The sequence below is a fragment of the Mesoplodon mirus genome (genome assembly GCF_964341445.2).
Source record: "Mesoplodon mirus genome assembly, chromosome: 19".
Taxonomy (NCBI): Eukaryota; Metazoa; Chordata; class Mammalia; order Artiodactyla; family Ziphiidae; genus Mesoplodon; species Mesoplodon mirus.
This window is the reverse complement of record NC_138995.1, coordinates 39,387,913-39,403,407: the sequence shown is the minus strand read 5'-3', so window position 1 is coordinate 39,403,407 and position 15,495 is coordinate 39,387,913. Positions and strand designations below refer to the sequence as shown.

General features: G+C 44.5%; 1 protein-coding gene across 1 annotated transcript; it reads right to left on the bottom strand.

Moving 5' to 3' along the window:
* Positions 1-12,553: 12,553 nt before the first annotated feature.
* On the bottom strand, positions 12,554-15,291 carry LOC309794542 (zinc finger protein 541-like). Its single transcript, XM_082606172.1, has 4 exons — positions 15,128-15,291; positions 14,761-14,920; positions 14,436-14,603; positions 12,554-13,554 (listed from the first exon to the last, which is right to left on the bottom strand). The coding sequence occupies exons 1-4, from the start codon at positions 15,214-15,216 to the stop codon at positions 13,222-13,224; spliced, it is 750 nt and encodes a 249-aa protein (XP_082462298.1). The 5' UTR covers positions 15,217-15,291; the 3' UTR covers positions 12,554-13,221.
* Between the last annotated feature and the right edge of the window lie 204 nt (positions 15,292-15,495).

Sequence of the window (15,495 nt, the reverse complement as noted above, 5' to 3'; positions counted from 1 at the left end):
CTGCCCATCTTACCCCTCCTCACCCTCCAGCTCTCAGCTGCAACACCCCCTTCCTCAGGCAGGGTCTCTGGTGCCCTCGGGGCTCCTACAGCTCCCTCTCCCAGCCCGGCCCGTTCTGGGTCGTCAGTGTCCGGGGATGGGTCTATCTACCCCGCTGGGCTGGGAGCCCCAGGAGACGGAGGCAGGCCTGTTGTGGTCGCTGCAGTGTCCCCAGCCCTGCCCAGCACAGGGCCAGGCACAAAAGAAGTTCACTGGAGGTTGAATGGATGAATGAACACGCAAATCAAGCTCTTATGGAGTCAGGATTTGGGGGCTTTTCTCACAGCTCCCACTGGCAGCTGGAAAGCAGCTGGAAGGAAGTGCACCCACCTTGCTCCCCGGGGGATGGTTCGCTGGAGCCACAGGCACCGACACAGGGACCACCAAAGGGGCGGCGGTCATGTTGTCCAAGGACTTCCTGGCTCTCGGGGAACTCTGCCTGTCCCCCTCCGGCCTCAGCACCTGTCTTCGTGGCTTGCAAAACTCCATGCCACACACCTACACACAGAGAAGAGCCAGCCCTTTAAGAGACACAGTACGTAGGGAGAAAGGGGCCTCTCCAGAGCAGCACAGCCCTGACTCCCGGCCCCCAGCCAGGCTCCCCGCAGGAGGACGGCTCCATCCTGAGATGAATGGCAGCTTCGAGCCCCTTCACCTGCGGCTCCTGCTTCCCTCGAGGTGACGGCCACTGGTCGCTGTGAAAACACATGTGGCTGCTCAGCCCTCTCTCTGTATAAAACATCTGGCTGCAATTCTTGCAGACGTAAGTGCTCCTTGGCTCTGCCCAGTCTGTGGGACCACCATTGTGCTGGTTACTGTGGGGAAGAAAGGGAGAATGGGACTCTGTCCCCAAACACTGATCCTCTGACAGCTTTGGACGAACCCTAAAGAAATGGGGATGATGCCCCCGATTCCCCGTGGCCTGGTGCTCACCCCTTCAGGAGTGAAGCATCCAGAGCTCGCTCACCCAGGCCCAGCACATCAAAGCCACCAGAGGATTCCCGAGGGGCTTCGGAACTTACCAGCCACACGCCATGTTCTCCTCCTTCATCGGGTGGGGGACCCGGTAGATATTTCCACCCTGAAGACGAAAATACATCTGAGCCAACATATCAGAAATGAGATGCAAGAGTGAAAACTATAAGACTTGGAAGAAAACACAGGTATAATTCTTGGTGACCCGGGAGTAAGCAGTGCTTTCTTGGATGACTCCAAAACCAAACAAAAGACAGACGTATTGGACTTCATCAAAACTTACAACTTCTGACGGATACACCAGAAATACAGCTACACGTGGAACAACTCCTACAGAACACCTACTGAACGCTGGCAGAAGATCCCAGACCTCCCAAAAGGCAAGAAACTCCCCACATACCTGGGTAGGGCAAAGCGGAGAGATTCCCGCACAGAGGATCGGTGCCGAGCGGCACTCACCAGCCCGAGAGGCTTGTCTGCTCGCCCGCTGGGGCGGGCGGCGCTGGAAGCTGAGGCTCGGGCTTCGGGCAGAGCGCAGGGAGAGGACTGGGGCTGGCGGCGAGAACTCAGCCTGAAGGGGGCTAATGTGCCACAGCTAGCCGAGAGGGAGTCCGGGAAAACTCTGGAGCTGCCGAAGACGCAAGAGACTTTTTCTTCCCTCTTGGTTTCCTGGTGCGCGAGGAGAGGGGATTAAGAGCGCTGCTTAAAAGAGCTCCACAGACGGCTGAAAGCGCGGAGCCCAGTGACGGGCGTGGGACGCTGGGGCCGCTGCTGCCGCCGCCAAGAGGCCTGTGTGCGAGCGCAGGTCACTGTCCACACCGCCCTTCCGGGAGCCTGTGCAGCCCGCCACTACCGGGGTCCCGGGATCCAGGGGCGGCTTCCCTGGGAGAACGCACGGCGCGCCTCGGGCTGGTGCAACGTCACGCGGGCCTCTGCCGCTGCAGGCTCGCCCCGCACTCCGTGCCCCTCCCTCCCGCCCGGCCTGAGTGAGCCAGAGTTCCCGAAGAGGCTGCTCCTTTAACCCTGTCCTGTCTGAGCGAAGAACAGACGCCCTCCGGTGACCTACACGCAGAGGCGGGGCCAAATCCAAAGCTGAGACCCAGGAGCTGTGAGAACAAAGAAGAGAAAGGGAAACCTCTCCCAGCAGCCTCAGAAGCAGCAGATTAAAGCTCCACAATCAACTTGATGTACCCTGCATCTGTGGAATACATGAATAGACAACAAATCATCCCAGATTGAGGAGCCAGGAGTCAGTGCTGTGCCTCTGAGGTGGGAGAGCCAACTTCAGGACACTGGTCCACAAGAGACCTCCCAGCTCCACATAATATCAAACGGCGAAAATCTTCCAGAGATCTCTCTCCATCTCAACACCAGCACCCAGCTTCACTCAACGACCAGCAAGCTACAGTGCTGGACACCCTATGCCAAACAACTAGCAAGACAGGAACACAATGCCACCCATTAGCAGAGAGGTGGCCTAAAATCATAAAAAGTCCGCAGACACCCCAAAACACACCACCAGACCTGGACCTGCCCACCAGAAAGACAAGATCCAGCCTCATCCACCAGAACACAGGCACTAGTCCCCTCCACCAGGAAGCCTACACAACCCACTAAACCAACCTTAGCCACTGGGGACAGACACCAAAAACAATGGGAACTACGAACCTGCAGCTTGCAAAAAGGAGACCCCAAACACGGTAACATAAGCAAAATGAGAAGACAGAAAAACACACAGCAGGAGAAGGAGCAAGATAAAAACCCACCAGACCTAACAAATGAAGAGGTAATAGGCAGTCTACCTGAAAAAGAATTCACAATAATGATGGTAAAGATGATCCAAGATTCTATTTCCAAGATCCAAAATCTTGGAAATAGAATAGACAAAATGCAAGAAACAGTTAACAAGGACCTAGAAGAACTAAAGATGAATCAAACATCGATTAAAAACACAATAAGTGAAATGAAAAATACTCTAGATGGGATCAATAGCAGAATAACTGAGGCAGAAGAACGGATAAGTGAGGTGGAAGATAAAATAGTGGAAATAACTGCTGCAGAGCAAAATAAAGAAAAAAGAATGAAAAGAACAGAGGACAGTCTCAGAGACCTCTGGGACAACATTAGACGCACCAACATTCGAATTATAGGGGTTCCAGAAGAAGAAGAGAAAAAGAAAGGGACTGAGAAAATATTTGAAGAGATTCTAGTTGAAAACTTCCCTAATATGGGAAAGGAAATAGTTAATCAAGTCCAGGAGGCACAGAGAGTCCCATACAGAATAAATCCAAGGAGAAATACGCCAAGACACATATTAATCAAACTGTCAAAAATTAAACACAAAGAAATCATATGAAAAGCAGCAAGGCAAAAACAACAAATAACACACAAGGGAATTCCCATCAGGATAACAGCTGATCTCTCAGCAGAAACTCTACAAGCCAGAAGGGAGTGGCAGGACATAATTAAAGTGATGAAGGAGAAAAACCTGCAACCAAGATTACCCTACCCAGCAAGGATCTCATTCAGATTGGATGGAGAAATTAAAACGGTTACAGACAAGCAAAAGCTGAGAGAGTTCAGCACCACCAAACCAGCTTTACAACAAATGCTAAAGGAACTTCTCTAGGCAAGAAACACAACAGAAGGAAAAGACCTACAATAACGAACCCAAAACAATTAAGAAAATGGGAATAGGAACATACATATCGATAATTACCTTAAATGTAAATGGACTAAATGCTCCCACCAAAAGACACAGATTGGCTGAATGGATACAAAAACAAGACCCATATATATGCTGCCTACAAGAGACCCACTTCAGACCTAGAGACACATACAGACTGAAAGTAAGGGGATGGAAAAAGATATTCCATGCAAATGGAAACCAAAAGAAAGCTGGAGTAGCAATTCTCATATCAGACAAAATAGACTTTAAAATAAAGACTACTACAAGAGACAAAGAAGGACACTACATAATGATCAAGGGATCGATCCAAGAAGAAGATATAACAATTGTAAATATTTATGCACCCAACATAGGAGCACCTCAATACATAAGGCAAATACTAACAGCCATAAAAGGAGACATCGACAGTAACACACTCATAGTAGGGGACTTTAACACCCCACTTTCACCAATGGACAGATCATCCAAAATGAAAATAAATAAGGAAACACAAGCTTTAAATGATACATTAAACAAGATGGACTTAATTGATATTTATAGCACATTCCATCCAAAAACAACAGAATACACATTTTTCTCAAGTGCTCATGGAACATTCTCCAGGATAGATCATATCTTGGGTCACAAATCAAGCCTTGGTACATTTAAGAAAATTGAAATTGTATCAAGTATCTTTTCCGACCACAATGCTATGAGACTAGATGTCAATCACAGGAAAAGAGCTGTAAAAAATACAAACACATGGAGGCTAAACAATACACTACTTAATAACGAAGTGATCACTGAAGAAATCAAAGAGGAAATTTAAAAATACCTAGAAACAAATGACAATGGAGACACGACGACCCAAAACCTATGGGATGCAGCAAAAGCAGTTCTAAGAGGGAAGTTGATAGCAATACAATCCCACCTTAAGAAACAGGAAACATCTCGAATAAACAACCTAACCTTGCACCTAACGCAATTAGAGAAAGAAGAACAAAAACATCCCAAAGTTAGCAGAAGGAAAGAAATCATAAAAATCAGATCAGAAATAAATGAAAAAGAAATGAAGGAAACGATAGCAAAGATCAATAAAACTAAAAGCTGGTTCTTTGAGAAGGTAAACAAAATTGATAAACCATTAGCCAGACTCATCAAGAAAAAAAGGGAGAAGACTCAAATCAATAGAATTAGAAATGAAAAAGGAGAAGTAACAGCTGACACTGCAGAAATACAAAAGATCATGAGAGATGACTATAAGCAACTCTATGCCAATAAAATGGACAACCTGGAAGAAATGGACAAACTCTTAGAAATGCACAACCTGCCAAGGCTGAATCAGGAAGAAATAGAAAATATGAACAGACCAATCACAAGCACTGAAATTGAAACTGTGATAAAAAATCTTCCAACAAACAAAAGCCCAGGACCAGATGGCTTCACAGGCGAATTCTATCAAGCATTTAGAGAAGAGCTAACACCTATCCTTCTCAAACTCTTCCAAAATAGAGCAGAGGGAGGAACACTCCCAAACTCATTCTACGAGGCCACCATCACCTTGATACCAAAACCAGACAAGGATGTCACAAAGAAAGAAAACTACAGGCCAATATCACTGATGAACATAGATGCAAAAATCCTCAACAAAATACTAGCAAACAGAATCCAACAGCACATTAAAAGGATCATACACCATGATCAAGTGGGGTTTATTCCAGGAATGCAAGGATTCTTCAATATACGCAAATCAATCAACGTGATACACCATATTAACAAATTGAAGGAGAAAAACCATACGATCATCTCAATAGGTGCAGAGAAAGCTTTCGACAAAATTCAACACCCATTTAGGATAAAAACCCTGCAGAAAGTAGGCATAGAGGGAACTTTCCTCAACATAATAAAGGCCATATATGACAAACCCACAGCCAGCATCGTCCTCAATGGTGAAAAACTGAAACCATTTCCACTAAGATCAGGAACAAGACAAGGTTGCCCACTCTCACCACTCTTAGTCAACATAGTTTTGGAAGGTTTAGCCACAGCAATCAGAGAAGAAAAGGAAATAAAAGGAATCCAAATCGGAAAAGAAGAAGTAAAGCTGTCACTGTTTGCAGATGACATGATACTATACATAGAGAATCCTAAAGATGCTACCAGAAAACTACTAGAGCTCATCAATGAAGTTGGTAAAGTTGCAGGATACAAAATTAATGCACAGAAATCTCTGGCATTCCTATATACTAATGATGAAAAATCTGAAAGTGAAATCAAGGAAACACTCCCATTTACCATCGCAACAAAAAGAATAAAATATCTAGGAATAAACCTACCTAAGGAGACAAAAGACCTGTATGCAGAAAATTATAAGACACTGATGAAAGAAATTAAAGATGATACAAATAGATGGAGAGATGTACCATGTTCTTGGATTGGGAGAATCGACATTGTGAAAATGACTCTACTACCCAAAGCAATCTACAGATTCAATGCAATCCCTATCAAACTACCACTGGCATTTTTCACAGAACTAGAACAAAAAATTTCACAATTTGTATGGAAACACAAAAGACCCCGAATAGCCAAAGCAATCTTGAGAACGAAAAATGGAGCTGGAGGACTCAGGCTCCCTGACTTCAGACTATACTACAAAGCTACAGTAATCAAGACAGTATGGTACTGGCACAAAAACAGAAGGATAGATCAATGGGACAGGATAGAAAGCCCAGAGATAAACCCACGGACATATGGTCACCTTATCTTTGATAAAGGAGCCAGGAATGTACAGTGGAGAAAGGACAGTCTCTTCAATAAGTGGTGCTGGGAAAACTGGACAGGGACATGTAAAAGTATGAGATTAGATCACTCCCTAACACCATACACAAAAATAAGCTCAGAATGGATTAAAGACCTAAATGTAAGGCCAGACACTATCAAACTCTTAGAGGAAAACATAGGCAGAACACTCTATGACATAAATCACAGCAAGATCCTTTTTGACCCACCTCCTAGAGAAATGGAAATAAAGACAAAAATAAACACATGGGACCTAATGAAACTTCAAAGCTTTGGCACAGCAAAGGAAACCATAAACAAGACCAAAAGACAACCCTCAGAATGGGAGAAAATATTTGCAAATGAAGCAACTGACAAAGGATTAATCTCCACAATTTATAAGCAGCTCATGCAGCTCAATAACAAAAAAACAAACAACCCAATCCAAAAATGGGCAGAAGACCTAAATAGACATTTCTCCACAGAAGATATACAGACTGCCAACAAACACATGAAAGGATGCTCAACATCTTCACTCATTAGAGAAATGCAAATCAAAACTACAATGAGATATCATCTCACACCAGTCAGAATGGCCATCATCAAAACATCTAGAAACAATAAATGCTGGGGAGGGTGTGGAAAAAAGGGAACACTCTTGCACTGCTGGTGGGAATGTGAATTGGTACAGCCACTATGGAGAACGGTATGGAGGTTCCTTAAAAAACTACAAATAGAACTACCATACGACCCAGCAATCCCACTACTGGGCATATACCCTGAGAAAACCATAATTCAAAAAGAGACATGTACCAAAATGTTCATAGCAGCCCTATTTACAATAGCCCGGAGATGGAAACAACCTAAGTGTCCATCATCGGATGAATGGGTAAAGAAGATGTGGCACATATATACAATGGAATATTACTCAGCCATAAAAAGAAATGAAATTGAGCTATTTGTAATGAGGTGGATGGACCTAGAGTCTGTCATACAGAGTGAAGTAAGTCAGAAAGAGAAAGACAAATACTGTATGCTGACACATATATATGGAGTTTAAGAAAAAAAAATGTCATGAAGAACATAGGGGTAAGACAGGAATAAAGACACAGACCTACCAGAGAATGGACTTGAGGATATGGGGAGGGGGAAGGGTAAGCTGTGACAAAGTGAAAGAGCGGCATGGACATATATACACTACCAAACGTAAGGTAGATAGCTAGTGGGAAGCAGCCGCATAGCACAGGGAGATCAGCTCGGTGCTTTGTGACCGCCTGGAGGGGTGGGATAGGGAGGGTGGGAGGGAGACGCAAAAGGGAGGGGATATGGGAACATATGTATATGTATAGCTGATTAAATTTGTTATAAAGAAAAAAAATACTATACTTTATAGATGTGCAGTTTCTTGTATGCTAGCTATATCTCAATAAAGCTGTTAAAATATCTGCATAAAAAAGAGATTGCATGGAAGGGGGATAAGACTTCTGAAAAAGTACAGTAAGGAACTCGGCAAAACAACACATTTACTGATAAAAATCATTAAAAAAAAAAAAAAGAACAGTAAGCCAAAGTCTCTGCAAGTTGTCCTAAAGGCATACAGCATTTTAAGAAATACTCATTCAAGAAAATCCACTAAATCTTGGGAAGAACAGTGAGAGTCTGTGGCACTGGAGCCATGGCCCACTCCCTGACCCACCTATCCCCCAGCTCTTTGTAACGGAAGCTCTACCCAGGTAGGTGCAGACAAGGAGATGGGGGCTTCTTCTTCCCCTGGCTCCCATGCTTAAAGAATTAAAGTAAGATAAAATAAAATTTTCTCATCAAAGAGAAAATGCCATCAAGAGATGGAAATTATTTTTTTAAAAAGAAACAAATGTGGACTTCCCTGGGGATCCAGTGGTTAAGACTCCACGCCTCCACTGCAGGGGGCATGGGTTTGATCCCTAGTCGAGGAACTAAGATCCTGCATGCTGTGTGATGTAGTCAAAAAAGAAAAAAAAAGAAGAACCAAATGGAAATAATTCAGGGGTTAAAAAAGTACAATAACCAAAATAAGGCTCAACAGTACATCTGAGCTGGCAGAAGAAACGATCAGCAAACCTGAAGATAGAACAATGGAGACTATGAAATCTGAAGAACAGAGAGAAAAACAATGTAGGAAAGTGAAGAGAGCCTCAGACAAATGTGAGATGTCATTACATGCAACAATATATATGTAGTGGGAGTACCAGAAAGAGGGGAGAAAGGGACAGAATATTTAAAGTATTAATGGCTGAAAATTTCCCAAAGTTGATGAAAAACAATATGTATATCCAGCAAACTCTATAAACTCCAAGAAAGATGAACACAAAGAGATCTACATCCAGACATAACATAGGCAAAATCTGGAAAGCAAAAATAAAGATAAGATCTTGAAAGCAAAAAGGGAAAAACAATTTGTTACATACAAGGGCACTACAGTAAAATTAACAGCTAACTTCTTAACAGAAACGATGTAGGTTACAAGGCAATGGCATAATATATTCAAATTACTGAAAGTAAAAGAGTGTCAACCAAGTATCTTATATTCAGCAAATTATCTTGCAAAAATGAAGGTAAAATAAAGACATTCCCAGATAAATAAAAACTGAGAATACCTGTTGCTGGCAGACCTCTCTTACAAGAAATATTAAAGGTGAAATATTATTCAGCCCGCAAAATGGAACAAAGTACTGATACATAGTGCAACGTGGATGAAACGTAAAAACATCATGCTAACTAAAAGAAGGCATTCATAAAGGACCACATACTGTATGATTCCACTCATATGAAATATGCAGGATAGCCACATCGATAGAGACAAAGTAGATTAGTCGTTACCCATGGCTGGGGATGGGGAGGATGGAAAGGAGGGACTGCTAATAAGTACAGGGCTTCTTTTGGGGATGATGAAAATTTCTGAAAGCTGATGGTAGTGATGGTTGCACAGCTCTGTGAATATACTAAAAACCATTGAATTCTATACTTTAAAGGGATGAATTGTATGGTATGTGAATTATACATGCCTAATAAAAATAAATAGTAAAGAAAGTCCTTCAGATTGAAAGCAAATGACATCAGATGGTAACTTGAATCCAAACCAAAAAAAAAAGCGAAGCGCTAGTAAATATGGGTAACTATAAAAATCAGTATGATTACATATTTCTTTTCTTTTCTTAAGTGCCTTAAAAAATAACTGCATAAAACAATATGTATTGTGGGCCTCTAACATATAGAAATATAATATATGTGACAGTAACTGCACAAGGAGCACAGCTGCATTGGAGTAAAGGAATATCACCTCAGACAGTAACTCAAATCCACAAGAATAAATGAAGAGATCAGAAATGGTCAATAAGAAGGTTAATATAACAACCTCTATAAATCATGCTTGTTTTCCTTTATTCTCTCAGTGTTTTTACACGAAATAAAAGTATATAAAGCAAGAAACATGACCAGTAAGGTATTACTGGGTCTCTCACATATAATAGCAAAAGAGTTAGAAGGAAGAGAGCTAGATAGGAGCAGTGTTTCTATATTTCATTGTTAGTGAGTTATTACACATCCTAACAGATTCTGATAAGACATATATTTTAAGTCCTAGAGCAACCACTAAGAAATGACTAAGAAAAAGTGAAAAATTAACAGAATTAAAATGTTACACAATACAAAAGAAAGCAGGAAAGGAGGAACAGAGGGAGAAAAAGACATGTAACATATAGAAAATAGAAAGCAAAATGGCAGATGTAAATGCAACCATATCAATATAACAGTAAACAAGAATGGATTAAACAAACCAAGCCAAAAGGCAGAGTTTCTAAGACTGGATAAAAAAACACATGATCCAACTAATGGTGTCTAGAGGTAACATGCTTTATTTTCAAAGACACAAATAGGCTGAAAGTAAAAGAAGAGAAAAATATATACCAAGAAAACAACAACCAAAAAAGAGAATGGAATGACTATACTGATGTCAGGCACATTAGACTTTAAAACAAAAAAATATTACCAGAGATAATGATAAAATTATTGTAGTAATGACAAATGAAGTCACAATCACATCATAATGGTAAAAGGTCAAGCCGTGAGGAAGATGTGACAATTACAAACATATACACACCTAAAAACAGAACCCCAAAATACACCAAGCAACAAACGACAGAACTGAAGGATGAAATAAACCATTACAAAATAATAGTTGGAGATTTCAATACTTTCAACAGTGGATAGGGCAGCTAGGCAGAAGATCAACAAGGAAATTGAAACTAACTAGACAAAACAGACAAAATACAGCATTCCACCAAACATCAGTAGAATACATTCTTCTCAAATTCACATGGAACATTCTTCAAGACAGACCGGATTCTAGCCCATATAACATGCCTCAATAAATTTTAAATTTTAAAATAAATTTAAGGGAATTCCCTGGTGGTCCAGTCATTAGGACTCCACGCTTCCGCTGCAGGGGGCATGGGTTCGATCCCTGGTGGGGCAACTAAGATCCTGCAAACCACACAGCACAGCCAAACAAATAAAAAAAAATTTAATAAATTCAATTGAAAAAGAAACAAAGTATGTTCTCTGACCACAGGAGAATTAGATTACAAATCAATAAAAGGCAGCAATTTGGAAAATTCACAAATATGTGAAAATTAAGCAACACACTCTTTAATAGTCAGTGTGTTAAACAAGAAGTGGAATGATAAATTAGAAAATACTTTAGCTGAATGAATATAAAAACACAACATACTAAAACTTACAAAATGTAGCTAAAGCAATGTTCAGAAGGAAATCTATAGCTGTAAAATGCCTGTATTAAAAAAGAAGAAAAATCTCAAATCATTTATGGTCAACTGATTTTCCACAAAGGTACCAAGGCAGGGCTTCCCTGGTGGCGCAGTGGTTGAGAGTCTGCCTGGCGATGCAGGGGACATGGGTTTGTGCCCCGGTCTGGGAAGATCCCACGTGCCGCGGAGCAGCTGGGTCCGTGAGCCATGGCCACTGAGCCTGCGCGTCCGGAGCCTGTGCCCCGCAACGGGAGTGCCAAAACAGTGAGAGGCCCGTGTACCGCAAAAGAAAACAAAACAAAACAAAGTACCAAGACTATTCAATGAGAAAAGAACAGTATTTTCAAGTGCTGGAAGAACTGATACATACATGCAAAAGAATAAATTTGGACTCCTACCTCATACAGTATATAAAAGTTCACTAAAGATTGATCGCAGGCCTAAGAATAAGTTGGACTTCATCAAAATTAAAAACTTGTGTACTGCAAACCATATCATAAATAAAATGAAAGGACAACCCACAAAATTGGAGAGAATTTGCAAATCATATATCTGATAAGGGGCTTGCATCCAGACTATATAAGGAACTGAGACAACTCAATGATAAAAAGATAAGAATTCAATTTAAAAAATGGGCAAAGGATCTGAACAGACATTTCTCCCGAGAAGATATACAAATGGATAATAAGCACGTGGAAAGATGCTCAACATCGTTAGCCATCAGGGAAATGTAAATCAAAACCACAATGTGGGGGCTTCCCTGGTGGCGCAGTGGTTGAGAGTCCGCCTGCCGATGCAGGGGACGCAGGTTCGTGCCCCGGTCCGGGAGGATCCCGCTTGCTGCGGTGCGGCTGGGCCCGAGAGCCATGGTCGCTGAGCCTGCGCATCCGGAGCCTGTGCTCCACAACGGGCGAGGCCACAAACACTGAGAGGCCCACGTACCGCAAAACAAACAAACAAACAAATAAACAAACACCCCACAAAGAGCTACCACTTTACACCCACTAGGATGGTTATAATGAAAAAGACAGATAAGAAGTGTTTAGCAAGGATGTGGAGAAACTGGAACTTTCATACAATGCTGGTGGAAATTTAAAATGACCCGGCCATTTTGGAAAACAGTCCGGCAGTTCCTTAAACGGTTAGACATAGTTACCCTTTGACCCAGCAATTCCACTCTGAGCTGTATACCCAAGAGAAATGAGGACTTATGTCCAAAAACAACTTATACATAAATGTTCTTAACAGCACTATTTGCAAGACCCAAAGGACGAAAACAACCCAAATGCCCCTCAACTGATGAATGGATAAATAAAATGTTGTCTCTCCAGAGAATGGAATATCATTCACCCATAAAAAGAAATGAAGCACTGATGCATAGTACAACATGGATGAACCTTGACAACATTATTCTAAGTGAACAAACTAGACACAGAATGTCACATATTGTATGATCCCAAGTATATGAAATGTCCAGAATAGGGAGACCCATAGAAAAAGTAGGTTGGTAGACTGGTGGTTGCCCAGGGCAGAGGAGCTGGGGGCTACAGGGCCTGTGTGTCACCGCTCGTGGATATAATCTTCTGGGGTGATGAAAATGCTCTAGAATTAGATTGTGGGATGGGTGTACAATCCTAAGAATACACTAAAAAATCACTGTACACTTTAAATGGGTGATTCATATGGCATGTGAATTATACCTCAATAAAGCTGTTTAAACAATTACTCGAAAGGGCAGGCAGAATGGTGGTTAGGCTAAATTGCGTCTATTTTCTTTCTGGCTACAAAGTTATAAGCACCTAGAAGGCTGCTGGTCCCAGATGGTCCTGGGATAGTTCTGAACAGCAACAGGACCCCCAGACCAGACCCAAGCGTAGGCCAGAGGGAATGGCTGGACCGAATTCTACAGGGGGCGGGGGTCTGGCCCCCCACAGGCCTATCATGGGGTGATCAAGCTCACTCACCAAGCATGGCGCTGATGAGCCTGTCGGGACGGGCCCGGGCAGATGTGGAACACAGAGTGTTGAAATACAGCCCAGAGCCCTCCCGGATGGGGCTGAGCATCGGGGGCGGCGTGTAGGCAGGGCACTGGGACAGTCCCTTCAGGAGACGGTCCACCAGGAACACGGGCGAGCACAGGCAGCTCTGGCGGCATCCTCCCGGGCCCGGCTCCCCAGACATGGAGGGCGGAGGAGGGATGAGCAGTGCCTTGGGCCGTGGGAGCTTCTTCCGCTTCCTGTGTTGGCTGCTCTCCTTGCTGTCTCTCTCTTCCCCGTCCTTCTCCTGTCCCTGGAGAAGAAGAGACTTCAGAACCATAGGGGTCACCTGAGGCCACCGGCCCCACAGCTCAGTCCTCAAGATGGCCTGAGACTGGGAAAGGGTACTGACCAGCCAGACGCACACCCAGCATGGCCGTGCAAAGAGTCCTCAGCACAGGAAGCCGGGCAGGGCCACCACGCCTGAGCCAGACTCCAGACCCTAAGCCGGGCGATGTTTGAGGCTGGGGCCTTCTCAGGCACCCACACCCCCCAAGGAGAGGCCCTCACTCAGACCATTTTGGAAACTCATGTCCGTTGTTAAAGTGACTGGCACTTAAAGAGTGGGGGCCAGACGGATGCAACAGCATGACAAAAGGAAAACCTGTTGCCCTCAAAATGACAGCAGCTCCTGGGAGACAAACAGTGGGCTCCATGCACCCCGTACCCGAGTCCAGCATGAACGTCTCCAGGTGGGGTCTTCCAGCACAGGCTGAAGAGACGACGGCTTGACCTTGCTACACTCGCTCTTACCTGCACGCAATCTCCCCTCCTCTCTGCCCATCTTACCCCTCCTCATCCTCCAGCTCTCAGCTGCAACACCCCCTTCCTCAGGCAGGGTCTCTGGTGCCCTCGGGGCTCCTACAGCTCCCTCTCCCAGCCCAGCCCGTTCTGGGTCGTCAGTGTCCGGGGATGGGTCTATCTACTCCGCTGGGCTGGGAGCCCCAGGAGACGGGGGCAGGCCTGTTGTGGTCGCTGCAGTGTCCCCAGCCCTGCCCAGACACAAAAGAAGTTCACTGGAGGTTGAATGGACGAATGAACACGCAAATCAAGCTCTTATGGAGTCAGGATTTGGGGGCTTTTCTCACAGCTCCCACTGGCACCTGGAAAGCAGCTGGAAGGAAGTGCACCCACCTTGCTCCCCGGGGGATGGTTCGCTGGAGCCACAGGCACCGACACAGGGACCACCAAAGGGGCGGCGGTCATGTTGTCCAAGGACTTCCTGGCTCTCGGGGAACTCTGCCTGTCCCCCTCCGGCCTCAGCACCTGTCTTCGTGGCTTGCAAAACTCCATGCCACACACCTACACACAGAGAAGAGCCAGCCCTTTAAGAGACACAGTACGTAGGGAGAAAGGGGCCTCTCCAGAGCAGCACAGCCCTGACTCCCGGCCCCCAGCCAGGCTCCCCGCAGGAGGACGGCTCCATCCTGAGATGAATGGCAGCTTCGAGCCCCTTCACCTGCGGCTCCTGCTTCCCTCGAGGTGACGGCCACTGGTCGCTGTGAAAACACATGTGGCTGCTCAGCCCTCTCTCTGTATAAAACATCTGGCTGCAATTCTTGCAGACGTAAGTGCTCCTTGGCTCTGCCCAGTCTGTGGGACCACCATTGTGCTGGTTACTGTGGGGAAGAAAGGGAGAATGGGACTCTGTCCCCAAACACTGATCCTCTGACAGCTTTGGACGAACCCTAAAGAAATGGGGATGATGCCCCCGATTCCCCGTGGCCTGGTGCTCACCCCTTCAGGAGTGAAGCATCCAGAGCTCGCTCACCCAGGCCCAGCACATCAAAGCCACCAGAGGATTCCCGAGGGGCTTCGGAACTTACCAGCCACACGCCATGTTCTCCTCCTTCATCGGGTGGGGGACCCGGTAGATATTTCCACCCTGAAGACGAAAATACATCTGAGCCAACATATCAGAAATGAGATGCAAGAGTGAAAACTATAAGACTTGGAAGAAAACACAGGTATAATTCTTGGTGACCCGGGAGTAAGCAGTGGTTTCTTGGATGACTCCAAAACCAAACAAAAGACAGACATGTTGGACTTCATCAAAACTTACAGCTTCTGACGGATACACCAGAAATACAGCTACACGTGGAACAACTCCTACAGAACACCTACTGAACGCTGGCAGAAGATCCCAGACCTCCCAAAAGGCAAGAAACTCCCCACATACCTGGGTAGGGCAAAG

Bases quoted from the DNA above. Each gene is read 5' to 3' on its own strand.
- LOC309794542 (XM_082606172.1), bottom strand. From the start codon at position 15,216: ATGTTGGCTCAGATGTATTTTCGTCTTCAGGGTGGAAATATCTACCGG. The intron at 14,921-15,127 runs GTAAGTTCCGAA...TCTTCCCCACAG, and splicing joins GAGAACATGGCGTGTGGCTG to TAACCAGCACAATGGTGGTC. The intron at 14,604-14,760 runs GTGAAGGGGCTC...CTCTGTGTGTAG, and splicing joins GAGGGAAGCAGGAGCCGCAG to GTGTGTGGCATGGAGTTTTG.